Raw genomic sequence first — 14,207 nt, forward strand, 5'->3', positions numbered from 1 at the left:
AGATAAAGAAAACCATCATGAAATGTAATTAAAATTGAAAGCAATCTCTCTACTGCAGTCCTTTATTCCCTGTTTGTGTTATACCACACAGCTGGAGTTTCTGTCATGCCAAAACGATGAAATAGTCTCTAAACTCTGTTTGCAAACACTTAGAGCTTCAGCCAAAGCATACTTTCAACAATAATGTTTCCAGTAATGTGCTTCATTTGGATTCAGTTGAAGGACTCTAGAATGTGCTTGTTCAATTAAGTATATTAGAACTGTATAAAAAGGAATAATTTATCTCTGATCAACATTCAGCATTTTCTGATGTGCAATTGATACCACTGTGGTATCTATTACAAGTGAAAGGAGGAATACTGAGTACTGAAGCTGATTGTAACTTTGAAAGGTGTTTTGTACAGATTTTAGAACTCGCTCTATTCTAACTGCCCTGACTTTGAAAGGAGGAAAGTATCACTGCTATTCCATTTTACTTAAATGTGGTATCCTATTTATATTGTGAACCTGAGGGCAGGGAACTGTCAAATTAACAATTTCTAAGATACCCCGAGAGCCTCTGTGGCTTAAATACAAGTCTAGATTCTCTAAATAAATAAACTAATTCAGTCCTTGGGAAAATAAGACCAACAATAAATCTTATACATATCTACCTGGAAATAAAGTCAATTGAGTTCAATAGGGCAAGTACTGTACATACCTGACTGCAATGGGCCACTAAAATAATATTTCTGGTCTTCCATGTTACCTGCAGTTTGTGGTTCGAAATAGCATTGATATTTGAGATAAGTCATAGACTTTGCAAAATTAGCAAAAAGCTTCTGTTAATTAGAATGTCTTTGTTTGATATGTAATTCTGGACATTTTTACATATTGACTTGATTCCAAAAGAAAACCACACTTTGTTAATTAATTAATGAAATTATGACAAAGTGTTCATGAATATATACGTAAGATGGAATGATAAAAATTCTTATGGCCCAGCCTTGATATTGAAAAATTGTCATTTATTATTAGTTAAGGGTTGTGATTTTCAGATGGGAGAAGCTAATTCTATCACTGTTGGATGGGTGGTCTGTTACTCTTCTTTGATACCTTTCCTAACCATTTTTCTTTGAACAGGATACGTATTTGGTATGATGGAAGTTTGGAAATTATGAATGTGACAGTAGCAGATGCGGGCAACTACACCTGTTTTGTAGAAAATTTCAAAGGAAAAGCAAATAGTTCTTCTACTCTTTTGACCACAGGTATTTTCCAATATGTGTAAGATAAATGTGCAATACACAGAAAACAGAACTTTGCATGGTATTAGTTGCTGTTGGATGCTCTGAGACCACCCTCAGATCTGCTGTGCATTTGTACTTCAGAGTCAGTTTTGTGAAAAAAAATTCTGGGAAGGTTATATAAAAGCAAAGAACTAAGTAAAACCAAAAGACTAAGACTAGAGTACACTAAAAATTAAAGTGCAGCAAAATTGAGAACAAAATAAAGCTAAAATAATGACCATGGAAAGATAAAAACTAGACAGATATAAAATATCATTGCTTACACAGATTGTTATAAATGTTATTGTGGTAATCTCTGTGAAATATTTTTGTAATTGAAATTATAACTAGATATAATGAGTAAAAGAAATCTCCATAAATGCTAAAATGCATGTGCATGTGGATGTAAATTTCTTCGTTATTACTGAGAAACTTCAGCAAAATATTTTACATAGTATATAACACAGAAGAACAAAATTTTGATTGTTGTACATCTACTGGTTTGATGACATGCATATTTTTGCTTTTACTTTTTACAGCTCCTACAAGGATAATTCTAGCTCCTACTAATGTTGATGTCATTGTTGGACAAAATGCCACTATGCAATGTCATGCATCCCATGATCCCTCATTAGATTTGACTTTTATTTGGCTTCTCAATGGATATCCAGTAGATGTTGATAGAGAGAGTGAATATTATGAAAGGAGCATCATGGTAAGATAACACATTCTATCTGAGGAACTTTCACTTGGATGGTTGTGATTACCTTTTGTTTTTTTTATTATCCAAATTTATTGGAAAGGACTGCTGTTAGGGGGTGGATAAGCAATGCTGTATTAGCATGATAAGGGTAAAAAACGAGGGGGAATGATACAACTGCAACGGTGGGAAACTCTAAGAACTGGAGTCCAGCAACATCTGGAAACCATATAATTCCCACTCATAGGATATATAGAATGATATGTGGGTGTGACATGAAATTGTTGATGATATTACGATGTTGATGTTTCTAGTGGATGTGCACACACATTCCTTTTAACCCACTAGAAAACTTGGGAATAGAGTCCATAGAAAGATGAATGGCATTTCTCAATCTATTATCCTTCCCACCTCTGCTTTGGTACCAAGTTTAATTTAATTCCACTTGCACTTTCACTCTAAAAATTGCTTCTTTTCTAATGCGGAGTTATAAGATGTAGCCACCAGATGGCAGCTTTGGATAAGGTTTCCTGTTTCCAGTTTGGGAAGTCTGGTTGGATGGGATGGCAGGAGCCAACATTACAGGCAAACTATTTTCATCAATTGAAGTTGTAGATGTAAAGATTAAAATATTAATCATTGCAGTGTGCATTGTCATAAAACTCAGCTGAATGTTTTATGTCATAATATTATGTTGCATCAGGCATTTCTCAAAATTTTGATGGAGTTTACAGTGATTTTGATAGCTCGAATAATATTAATAGTCAAGTAAGAGTGACAGGATAATAATGAAACTGACTGGAATATCTCAGTAGATTTCTGTATATCTGTCATAATGCCGACAGCAATACAACAGAAACTAATTTGCATTCATTAGAAATGGAGGAAGCTTTTGTAGAAACAAGTGCCACTTACTGTGAATAGTTCTATTCAAGACAGAGAACAAAAAGGGAATGCAAGAATATGCTTTGCATATAAGCAAAAGACAATCTGTAATCATCATATGTTGCTTTTATTGAATTTATGTAAAGCATTTTAAACCTATGTTTTCCTAAGATTTGAGGTGGTCAGCAAAATATCATTTGAATTTCCCCTTCCCCAGTCATATCTTGTATTCTTGTATTATTGCTAGTTTTTTTCTGTCTACTGTGCTTAGCATTTTACCAGGGTCCTGGGGGAGTGCAGGCCCTATGAGGCAATATATATAAAGTATGTCTATGTACAGGATTTGATCCTGAATAAGAGAGTTGATTCTGCTATGATATTCTCGTTCCTTTTCTGGATGGGATGATAGTGATCAGGATATGAGGTCTGTTTTTCAGATGTATCACCTTATGTTAGTGTTTAGTGTTACAAGTAGTCTTCCAAAGTCCACCCAAATAAAGATTCAGATAGATTCCTGGCTGGTCAGGGGATTTTTTCCTTGTTCCAATTGGTGCTTCAAAAAAAAAAAATCAGACTGATCATTTGATATGGAAATGACATTGTTCTATTCTGGGACTTCTTTTTTTTCTATTCGTTCTTTGGTTTTCTAGTGAGTCCAGAAAATGGTGCAAGGAAAACCCACACCAGAGAAGGTTGAGGGAAAACCAAGAGAAGTCCAGCAGGATAAAGTGCAGAGTTCATATCAGGGATTGTGCTGTGTTGGTGATGTCAAGTAGATCAAGTAGATCACACTTTTCTACTACCATTGTATTTGTCTGCCCAGTTGTCCAGTTATCCATGTTATGAAATGTCATGAAAAATAAATGGAAAGTTTAGAAATAGTGTTATCCATAGGTATTAAAGACACCTCATATTTCAGAATCTAGATTTGATACTAAACTAACATTGGTTTCCAAGATTGGCTATTTATCTTGTCAACTAAAAACTAGAGTGTGTGTGTTCATTCTTCTGGCTTCATCTGCATTCCATGCTACCAACCACGGTATCTTTTGGGACTCCATAATTGTGATGGCATTGAGAAGATAGTCTTGAACTAGGTCTAGTTCCTCTTTGAGGCTCAGTTTCAAAAGGTGACACCAGGGACTCTTGTTCGATTCCATAGCGTAACCTATTAACATCTGAAACAGGTTCTTAAAGCTCTTCACATGCCTGCTTTCCTAATATTTGATACAAAGGAATTGCTCAAGTGTAAAGCTAGAGTGTACTCAACTTTATCCAGAATGTATAAACAATCCATTATTGTTAAAAGAAGCAAGAAGCATAAACATTCCCAAAGTCAATTATCAATTATCAAATAAAATTTGTTTTAAAAATAAACTTCATAGGAAAATATTAGGTTTGAAGTATTCATTTTTGGCCAACCCACACTTTCAATTTATGTCAGTGATATAGAATTAGTTCTACCATAATACGGTATGAAGCTATCTTCTGTGAGAAACTGATGAGAGGATCTCTTGTGATTGCAGCAAAATTTCAAAATAATTTATGTCTAAGTCTCAAATCATGATTTAAAAATGTGGACATTTTGCTTTGTACTTTCACAAGACTTCTGAATTGTGAACTGCATACATCCTTTTGGATTTCTCTCAAGTTTATGTCAAAATTTCCAGTTTATGACCCAGGTCTTCCTTGTATCCTAGCTAAATTTGATTTTCAGTAAGAATATAATTTGGCATGAATGTATGTGTTGTGGCTAAACATACTGCTGACCATGCTAATTATTTGATTGTTTTTGCCTCTGGGAAAACCAACATTCCCATGGAGGACTGGCAAGCTAGATTATAAACCATTAAATGTTTGATTTCTTAGAGATTTTGTACGCAAATAGACATCATGTAGATGTGAAGCTGACTGTATACTTTCCTACCTTAAGTCAGCAGTTGCTGATTTGAGTATAAATAATCTCAGCTATGTATTGTTTCCATGGAGCTGTCACATTTTAGACAACCTAAAGTATATGTTGGGCAATACATATTTGCCCAGAATTGTCAATATTTATAGTTAAATTTTTTCATACTCCTCAGACCTTGGACTGTAATTTATGTTATGCCAGGCAAGATGTTCAATGGTAAGGTATGATTAATGTTATGATTAAGTGTGCCTGCAAATGCTATTCATGACTTACTCAGTGCAAAATGTTCATATGTTGTTTTGTAAGAAACAGCATTTTCTGTGCAGGAAACAGGGGCCTTTGTTGTCTAGAAAAACTGTTTCCTGAATGTAAGATACACTTAATGTGCACGCAAAACCATGTGCATAGAAATCACAGCTTTTTCTGTGCAGAAAATAGACTTTTCTACACAGAAAAAAATAATATCCAGTTTCCTGTACCCATATTATGTCCTGGATAGCAAAGATTCTGGTCAGTCTAGGATTCTTCTCTTTGGGATTTTTTGATGTGATTCTCAACCATTTGATTTTTTAAAGTATTTTTTTTCTATGCCTAATATGAGCATAACCATTCCAGAATCTGTGTTATTCAAAGATATATCAGAGATATTGGAATAAACCATCTCACTGCTCTGGTTACAATACATTACTTACTGTAACTGGAAATATTTTATTTTTTTCTGAGGTAATTTCCTCATTCTTGAAAATGTTGCCCATTTGTAACAGAGCAGCTTTTATCAATACTCATTAACAAAAGCTTCAAAATACTTTTCTTTTTTTACTGAAAGGTAATTCTTTGAAGTATTACTTTCTAATACTTCAGTAGATAAGTATGAGTGAACACCTATGTAATCTCAGAGGAATGCTTCTCTCTCTGCTTCCAGTGGGAAACTAGATAAAATGAATCAAATGAATAATTGGAATGATTTGAGGGAATTAAGGCAGTAAACACTAACCATTTCAAGATGATACGATAGCAATCCAGCTGTTAATTTCTTGTAATAGTTTACCTCATATGCAGGTTCTCTGGATATATTTTGAAAGGGTGACTGAGAAGTCTATAAAAGGAAGAATGTGTATAACTCCATTAATTGATCTAATTTCAATTTCTTAACAAACTGCAACACAAAGGAGCATGCCATGGTTACTGTATTGAAATTGTGCCTTCAGTGTAATTGTCACTGAAAGTAATAAAAGTTAAATTAGAAAGATATTGATTTATATTTGACAGAGTGAACCAAAGCCATTGTGAAACTGAATTGAATGTTACATACTGTAATATTTAGACATTATATTCCATAGAAAACCACTTATCTGCTTAAATCATTGCTAACAAATAAATCTGAAATGATATTTGAATATGTTTCCAGAAGAGTAGATAGTTATTCAAATTCTTTGGTCGCAGGTGGTCTAGTTTGGTGTTAGCTAATACCAGGTCTCTGCTGATTTTTCGAATATAGCCAGAATCAAATTAATAAACATGTTCTAAATACTGACTTCCAGTGTGTACCCTTATCATGAACTAAATGAAATTGTTAGTATGTCTAAATGTAAAAAAAACCCAAAAAACAATTTGATAGTACTGATACGAATACTATAATGTGTTTTTTTCACAGATAAAAGATAATGGTGAACTCCTAGTAAAAAATGCCCAACTCCGTCATGCTGGTAGATATACATGTGTTGCTCAGTCAATTGTTGATAATGCAACAGCATCAGCTGATTTAGTTGTGAGAGGTAAGAATTTTGTTAAGATACATACACATATCTTAAGAGAACTAGTAAAATGTTGGCAGGCATTTCAGGATTGGGTGGCATTTTCAAAGGTGTGGTTATAAAAATCACACATGACTTCTCTGGATTCTCCATGCTATTTTAGCCCACATTTACATCCTGAAAACACATTAGAACTTGACTGACAAGTTCTTCAAAGGAGAAAAGCATGACTTTTCTCATTGCCTACTAACACCACACAGTCACACCATATATTTCTCCTCCATAGAACTTGTGATTAAAGTTCTAATACTTTACCAGGATGTCAGTGTGGTTTAAAATACCATATTTTACCACATAATAGTCACACTTTTCCCCCTTTGGGGGGGGGGTGAGGAAAGGGGAGCCGGACTATTACATAGTGAAATTCTTTTGCAGCTACAAGGCTTCCTGTGGAAGTCAACTGAGGGAAACCCCATAGCTGCAAAATCACTTTTATGCCTGCTGGAGAGAAAAAGGAAGCCTCAATCAGCTGGCAGCAACCGAGGGAAGCCTCCCAGCTCTCACACCCTCACCCACCCACCTACAGGGCTGCTCTAAAGGGCAGGTATGGGGAAGGCAGGGGGGGTTGTTAAATCCCCAAGCCAGGACACCTAAAAGGGGTGTGTGTGCAATTATTATGCAGTGGTGACTATTATGCGATGGCGGACCCAGGGAAGCAATGGGCGGGTTTTATAACCTCATCCTTGAAAATGCCACCCAATCTTGAAATGCAACAAAGGGAGATCATGCTTCTCCTTGTTGGCTTACAGAATTTAGATTAAACTTTTCAATATTGGAAAATTTGCTCCAGAAGTAAATCTAATTATTAAATGTAAAAGAATAGATGAAATTTCCCAACCTGGATTTACCCAGAACTGAATTCTCCCTCCCTCCCTCCCTCCCTCCCTCCCTCCCTCCCTCTCCCTCCCTCCCTCTCTCTCCCTCCCTCCCTCTCTCTCCCTCCCTCTCTCTCTCTCTCTCTCTCTCCTCCCCCCCTCTCCATACATACATATCTAATAAAGGTGACTGGAGCCAATCCAGAGGGCTTGGAAATTGGGAAGTGAAGGGAAATCATTACTTTTCTTCTATTTATGTTCAAGCTATCATTGGTATTAGGGGGAAATGCACTTAATTTGACTTTTGTGATTATTATTGGATTCAGTAATATTAATGTGTTAACAGCAACTTCAAGGAAACATCAGAAGGAAGTAAATTATGTTTTTACCTTTGGTGTTGATGTATTTGTATTTTATTACACGGTGTGTATTGTTACATTACAAGTGCTCTGTGAGCTGCCCCGTGTCCCTTCTGGGAGATGGTGGCGGGGTAAAAATAAAGATGATGATGGTGATTATTATTATTACCTCACTTTATTCTTCTTTCTCTACCTACCTCGCCTTCTTAGTTATCCTGGTATACTATGTAATGTGTGTGGGTTTCAAGACCTGTGCTGATTGGATTTTCTCCAAATTAATATTTAGCCTAATCTTGGACAAATCCCTTACAAATATATATTGCCTTCTTAAATTATTCTGAATTACTCCATAATTTACTTTAGTAGGGTTTGTGTTATAATGCCTAAATCGAATATTATTACCTTTTTGTGAAACTTGTATTTCTAGATACCCGCCTTTTCAATTCTTTATTGATTGTTTTTCATGTTATTGGTTTAAGGACCTCCTGGTCCACCTGGAGGACTCAAAATAGAAGACATTAAAAATACATCTGTAGTACTTACTTGGAGTCGTGGAACAGACAATCACAGTCCTATTTCAAATTACACAATTCAATCAAGAACTTTTCTTTCTGAGTACTGGAAAGATATGAAAACAGGTAAGTTTAAGCTGGGCTAATGTGAGAACTGGATTGTATCATATTTTGTCTCATGTATAGATTCATGTTATGCAGTGATATAATAGTAACATCACTGAAACTATACATGTGTACTACATACTGCACAGTTATAACATTATTTTGACTATTTAATTGCATATTTAATTCATATCAAATCATTCTCCCATGAAACACAAAGTTACATATAGTTTAATTCATTCCATAACCGAGCTCTTAACCCAAAATGTGCCTATCTCAAAGTCAATTTTCTCATTGAAATGCACTGAAATGCAATTAATCTGTTCCGGCCTCCTCCCCCCCCCCCCCCTTTCCAATTTTTTTTGTTATGCGTTTTAAAATAATAAAATGTATGTTATAAATAACACATATTGTAAGTTATGATTAAGTTGTCTATTTAAACAACTTTCATTTGATATTATGATATTTTGTGTTTTACTGTTGGGCTTTTTATTCATTGGATTAACCTATCTTTCAGAATTTGACTTTTATTTATACCTCCTGGTGAACATCTTTGAAGCATCTTGTGATGAAGTATTTGTCTACCTGAGGGTATCCTCATAGCTATACAGTGAGAGGTCCCTTGGGGGAACAGAAAGTTGTATCACAAGGGCTACCCAACTCTTCTAGACTAATTAATTGTGTGTACCAAATTTGATCATGAAAGTCCTGGGACTTTGCTTTAGATGTATGTTGGAGCTGAGATATTTCACCTTCTAACTGCCCTTATGGAATGCTGTGTGAGACTACACTGTTTGCTGGTTGTGCAGCTAACTGCTTTCCATGCTGCTGACAGGTTTCAATTAAATAAGGTTACCCCTCTATTTCAAATAGTTTTATTGCCCTACTATCACTTCCTAGTTGGATGGCAGGCAATGTGATATAAATTTGGTGCTTTTTGAAGAATGTAACATTGTGAAATTTTGGACCATGAAACAGCACTAATAATCAAATGTGAGGTTTAGAAACATGGCCATGCAGTTCATTTAATTATTCCCTAATTATGTTGCCTTATGTTCAAAGCACAGACACATATGCATACTGTTTTAAAAAATAAAGAATGAAATGTTTCAGATTAAATATAATATCTCAATACAATGTTCTAAAACATGATTATTTATCTGATGTTCATTTTTGTCATACTGGTGCTATTAGTACTATTAAAAGACATTTATCGTACATATGAAATATAGCCCATCAACTAGAATATTCAGGTAGTTTCCTACTGATTTTAATATATGTGAAATATTGATTGCATCAAATGCAAGGAGAAAATAAATAATAACCCAGTTTAGATATAGAAATAAACTTTAGTTTCAGGAAAATCCTGGCTTATTGTGCTTAAGTTGTGTGTAGGTGCATCCTGCACAATTATCTACACTTGATTCTTTAGGAACAAGTCGGAATGAGTCGCCTGTGAGTGCATGCTACCCAGTCACTCAGTGGTGACTGAGTGCAAGAACATGCAAGAACAGTTAAATAAACCTTAGATTTTCTGTGTATGATTTTCTGTAACATGCAAACCAAAAACTCTGACTCCTAGTTTACACATCATAATAAAACAAATAAAGAAAATCTCCAGTTTGTTCATCTGTTGAAATGATTGAATGAAGCAAAGGAACTTTGGAATAGCCCAGACTCTATTTGTGAATGGGGTCTCATAGGTAATTGAACTAACAAGTAAGGAATTTGTATTCTTTCACAATGGAAATGTCAATACGGGATGTCATTGTACCATTATTTTATGGTTTTTTTAAATTAAACAATCTTTCTGTTTTCTTTCAGATCCTCCACTTGTTGAAGGAAATGTGGAATCAGCCAAGGTGATTGATTTAATCCCATGGATGGAATATGAATTCCGAATAATGGCTACTAATATTTTAGGAACAGGAGAACCAAGTCTTCCATCACAGATAATTCAAACAGAGGGATCTCGTATGTATACATTAATGCTACATCTGATTTAAATAAAGTTTCTGTTTTGAAATCTAGCCATATAAACATTTCATGGAAACTACTAAGTTCAGATGCAAGCAAACCTGGGATCAAGTGAACATTCTTTTTTCATTCTGCATTATATTTTTCAGTTTCTGTGTAACAAAATCAGTCTGGCGTAAATCCAATTGCTAGTCCCAACTGGAAGTTACCCATTGAAACAGTGGTAAGTGTTAACTTACCATTCATCAATTGCACCTATTAGTGTGCTCTAGTTGGGATTAATGGTTGGATTTAGGCTTTGGGAACAATGTTATTGGAAAAATCCCAGTGCATAAAGACCATGAGAGAGAGATATTCATTTCTTTAACAGAACCATCAAGTGCAAATTGCAGAATACTGTGAATGTAAGAGAAAAACCTCTTGTCTAAATTACATCATCATACCAAAATACAAATTCATGTACATTGAGGTTAGTTCAGAGTATTTTAGAGATTTGCAATGTTCTTCTGGTGCAATATTGCACAATGAATCAGTGAATGTTCACATTATGTTGTCCTATTTTGGGGTAGGAGGAGCAGAAAACCTACATTACATCTCAGAAGATCCACGCAGGAATACCAGAACACTCTTTCTACAGGGAATATTTTTAAGATCACTATCATTTCAATTAAATTTTATGAATTGTGCTGGAGAACTCAGTACTTCCTTTTCTCGGATAAATCAGAATGTTACATAATATTCCTGTCAGGTACAGAAGCATTTCTGAAGTGTTATGTGGAGAAAAAACATCCCTGGGACATTGAGGAAAGACCCATTATCTTCTTCATTCTTGCCTAGGAAACTTCTGGCATATGCAAAAAATATTAGGATATAATTAGAGCCAAAACTTTACACACACAGGAGAATTTCATCCCGGAATAGAATTGCTCATTTCTGGTGCTATCTCTGTCTTCTCCATTCCTGCCCCATGACATTTCAAAGAACCAATCTGCCAAGACAAGTGTTTTTCCTAATTTTTACTGAATGTGAAAGCTTTCATCCCACGTAGTGAAGACCCTGGTATTATTGTGATGGGGGAGTGGGGAGTGAGGGGAGGCAATAAGAATAGGACATTGTCTAGACCAGAGACTTTCAAAATTGGGTAGAGGAATAACTAATCTATCTGGAGGTATTCCTTCATCTTAAATGTCTGATATAATAATTTTGACCTTCCTTCCTAATAACCCCTATTTGCTGTGAGATTAAGTTCATGTCTCAGATTTTACAACAAAAAAATGACAGTTTAAAGAAATGTGGCATAGCTCAAAAGCATGTTAAATCACTCTTTTGGCTTGGGGATGAAGAGATTGCTTATTTTTAAAGCATTACAATTGCTGACCCAATACTAGTTGAAGCTGGGGGAATTTGCCCTTCACTAATGCAATCACCTCTTCTTGTGATTCTGAAATCAGTAGAGAGATACAGGCTTCAGGCTGTTCTGGTCCCTGCCCAGCCAAGTATCTCAGTCCAGCTGTGGAGGCATTTTTCCTTATCAGTTGCAGGACTAAAAATACAGAAGCTTCACATCCCATGACTGAATGATAATAATAACTATAACCCTCTTAGTCCAAAGGCTGCCTGTGTGCTATCCATCATATATAACATTATCTAGTATTTGATAGTTTTAATCGAATGAAAGTAGCACTCCCCTACTTCCATGCCATTGCCTCCATTTCTGGTCAATTGGAGAATAGAAGGTGAATCAAATTTCTTACCCAACTGTGATACAGTGGGCATTTGTTCACAATGTGATACAGTGGAAATTTGTTCAAAATGAACTGTAGAAGTCATTCTAACTTCTACAGTCTAGTGGAATCAAGTGTGGTGAAATGACACATTTTAGAAGGGAAGATATAAGATATGTAAGTTACGGTTCACATTGAGCTGTGATGTTCACCGAGTAATCTTGAGCCAGCCAGCTTTTCTGTAAAGCAGATCTACCACTCAGAACTGTTGTTATGAGGAATTGGAAAAGAAACATGAAAATTGCCTTGAGCATATTGAGGGATTGAGGATGAGGTAAGAAATCGGTGAAAAACACACTCAGATTTGAATGGAGAGGAATGATCCACACTTTTATTTGTCATGTTTTTAAGATTACAATGAACTAGTTTTATGGATCTCAGCTCAACAAACAATGGCCTACCTTGCTAACACTTTAAGATAGGAATGGGTAACTGTGGGTGGCTAAGAGGCAGCATTATCCCTAGGAGACCTTGGAGAACCGCAGCACACTCACTCCTATAACAATTTGTTTTTGCCCCCACATGCCTCTAAACAGATGTGGACCATGTTTTAAGCCTTTCTCTATGAGACATTTTAGGTTATTCTGAGGCTTTAAAAAACTTTTTTTTCTAAAATTTATTTTGAACCCAGGGGATTTGGGGTGTCATATGGGAAATTCCTTCTACACCATTTTGGAGTAATTATTTTGAAAAAAATGGATTCCTGGGGCCCTGGGGACAAATTAGGCCTACAGTTTGCCCACCCTACATTTGAAGGTGATGATAAATATACATAAGTAACTATTGATATGGAAGACACAGATCAGTAAAATATCCAGTACTAGCTAAAGTCCTATGTGCTTCGATGGCACTTCTTTATTCTATGGCTAGCAGCAAAATATCTTATGAAAAGCAGTGTATCTGATCTATATGGATTCTATCCACTGTATGTAGTATTTTATTTACACTTATAAGCCTAGATTTTGTAATCATAAAGATGAGTGAACCACCTAATGAAATAGCAGTGGGCTATGCTGTGCCAATCTTATGTCAAGATGCATAAGCTACTCAGTTTTGAAAAATAGGTATACTAGATATGCTGTTTCATACTGAGTAGCATTTACTGAGTAGCTAATCACATACTTAAGTTAAGGTCCTTTCATATTCAGTGTGAAAAGGCTTGATAGAAGCAACAGAAACTCTTTTGAGTGGTAATGCATATGCTTTGCTTTGTCACTATAACAACATAAAATAATATAGGCAAATGCTCTGCTCCGATCCTAAGAAAACTAGTCAAAGCATGCTTGTGTTTTGGACTAGATAATGCTTGTTTACAGCTGACTGTAAGCTTCTAACACAGCCTCAAAGACATGACCTTATCCTCTGTAACACATATTCTGGTTTGTCTGATTGCTTTATGTTATATCTCAGCACACAGTTGTGTATATTCTTTGCCTTTCAACAGGCCTTAATCTTCCAATATGAGGAATTAACACTGCTTTTATTGTGTGAGATAAAACACATTGTTTTGACTGTGTCAAGGAGATAAAAACATTTCTCTGTGAACTCATATGTCATTTCAGAAATGAACAGGAAAGGGAGAATGGCATTATTTGGCAAATTATTTCTCTGCCTTTCAGCCCAGAATAAAAGCATTTTTAAGTAGGAACTTGAACTGTTGAAGAGTACAACTGCCATCATGCTGTTGATGTTTATTTGGAGACTAGGGAAGCTTCATACTGCTATATAGCTGTTTAGAATGTATTATTCATGTCCCTTCCCTTCTTCCTCATTTTTGTGATGCTTGCAGCTTCTCTACTGATTACTTTCCTGTTGACATGATGATCAAGATAAATAAGCCCAAAATGTAGTCCTGATTTTGTGGTGTACAGATAATACATCTTGTAGACACATTCTTTACTGCATATATAGTTCTCTATGGATGTTAATGACCACACTGCAAGCAGTGATTTTGAGAGAGAGAGCAGAGGAGAATAAGGAAGGTCAATGGTACAATCCACTGAGAAACTGAATCTAAACCTTGATTCCATTGAGAAAAACCTAATGCAAAGCTTTCAAACCAGGTTTTCCAGTGAT

General features: G+C 35.4%; 1 protein-coding gene across 1 annotated transcript in view; it reads left to right on the forward strand.

Moving 5' to 3' along the window:
• CNTN1 (contactin 1) overlaps positions 1-14,207 on the forward strand; it is a 207,829-nt gene that overhangs the window by 171,226 nt on the left and 22,396 nt on the right. Inside the window, exons 15-19 of the mRNA XM_060777601.2 lie at positions 1,123-1,250; positions 1,808-1,983; positions 6,420-6,540; positions 8,233-8,391; positions 10,195-10,344. Coding sequence (XP_060633584.2) covers positions 1,123-1,250; positions 1,808-1,983; positions 6,420-6,540; positions 8,233-8,391; positions 10,195-10,344 — 734 coding nt within the window. The remainder of the gene's footprint in view (positions 1-1,122; positions 1,251-1,807; positions 1,984-6,419; positions 6,541-8,232; positions 8,392-10,194; positions 10,345-14,207) is intronic.

This window comes from Anolis sagrei, chromosome 5 (assembly GCF_037176765.1).
Source record: "Anolis sagrei isolate rAnoSag1 chromosome 5, rAnoSag1.mat, whole genome shotgun sequence".
NCBI lineage: Eukaryota > Metazoa > Chordata > Lepidosauria > Squamata > Dactyloidae > Anolis > Anolis sagrei.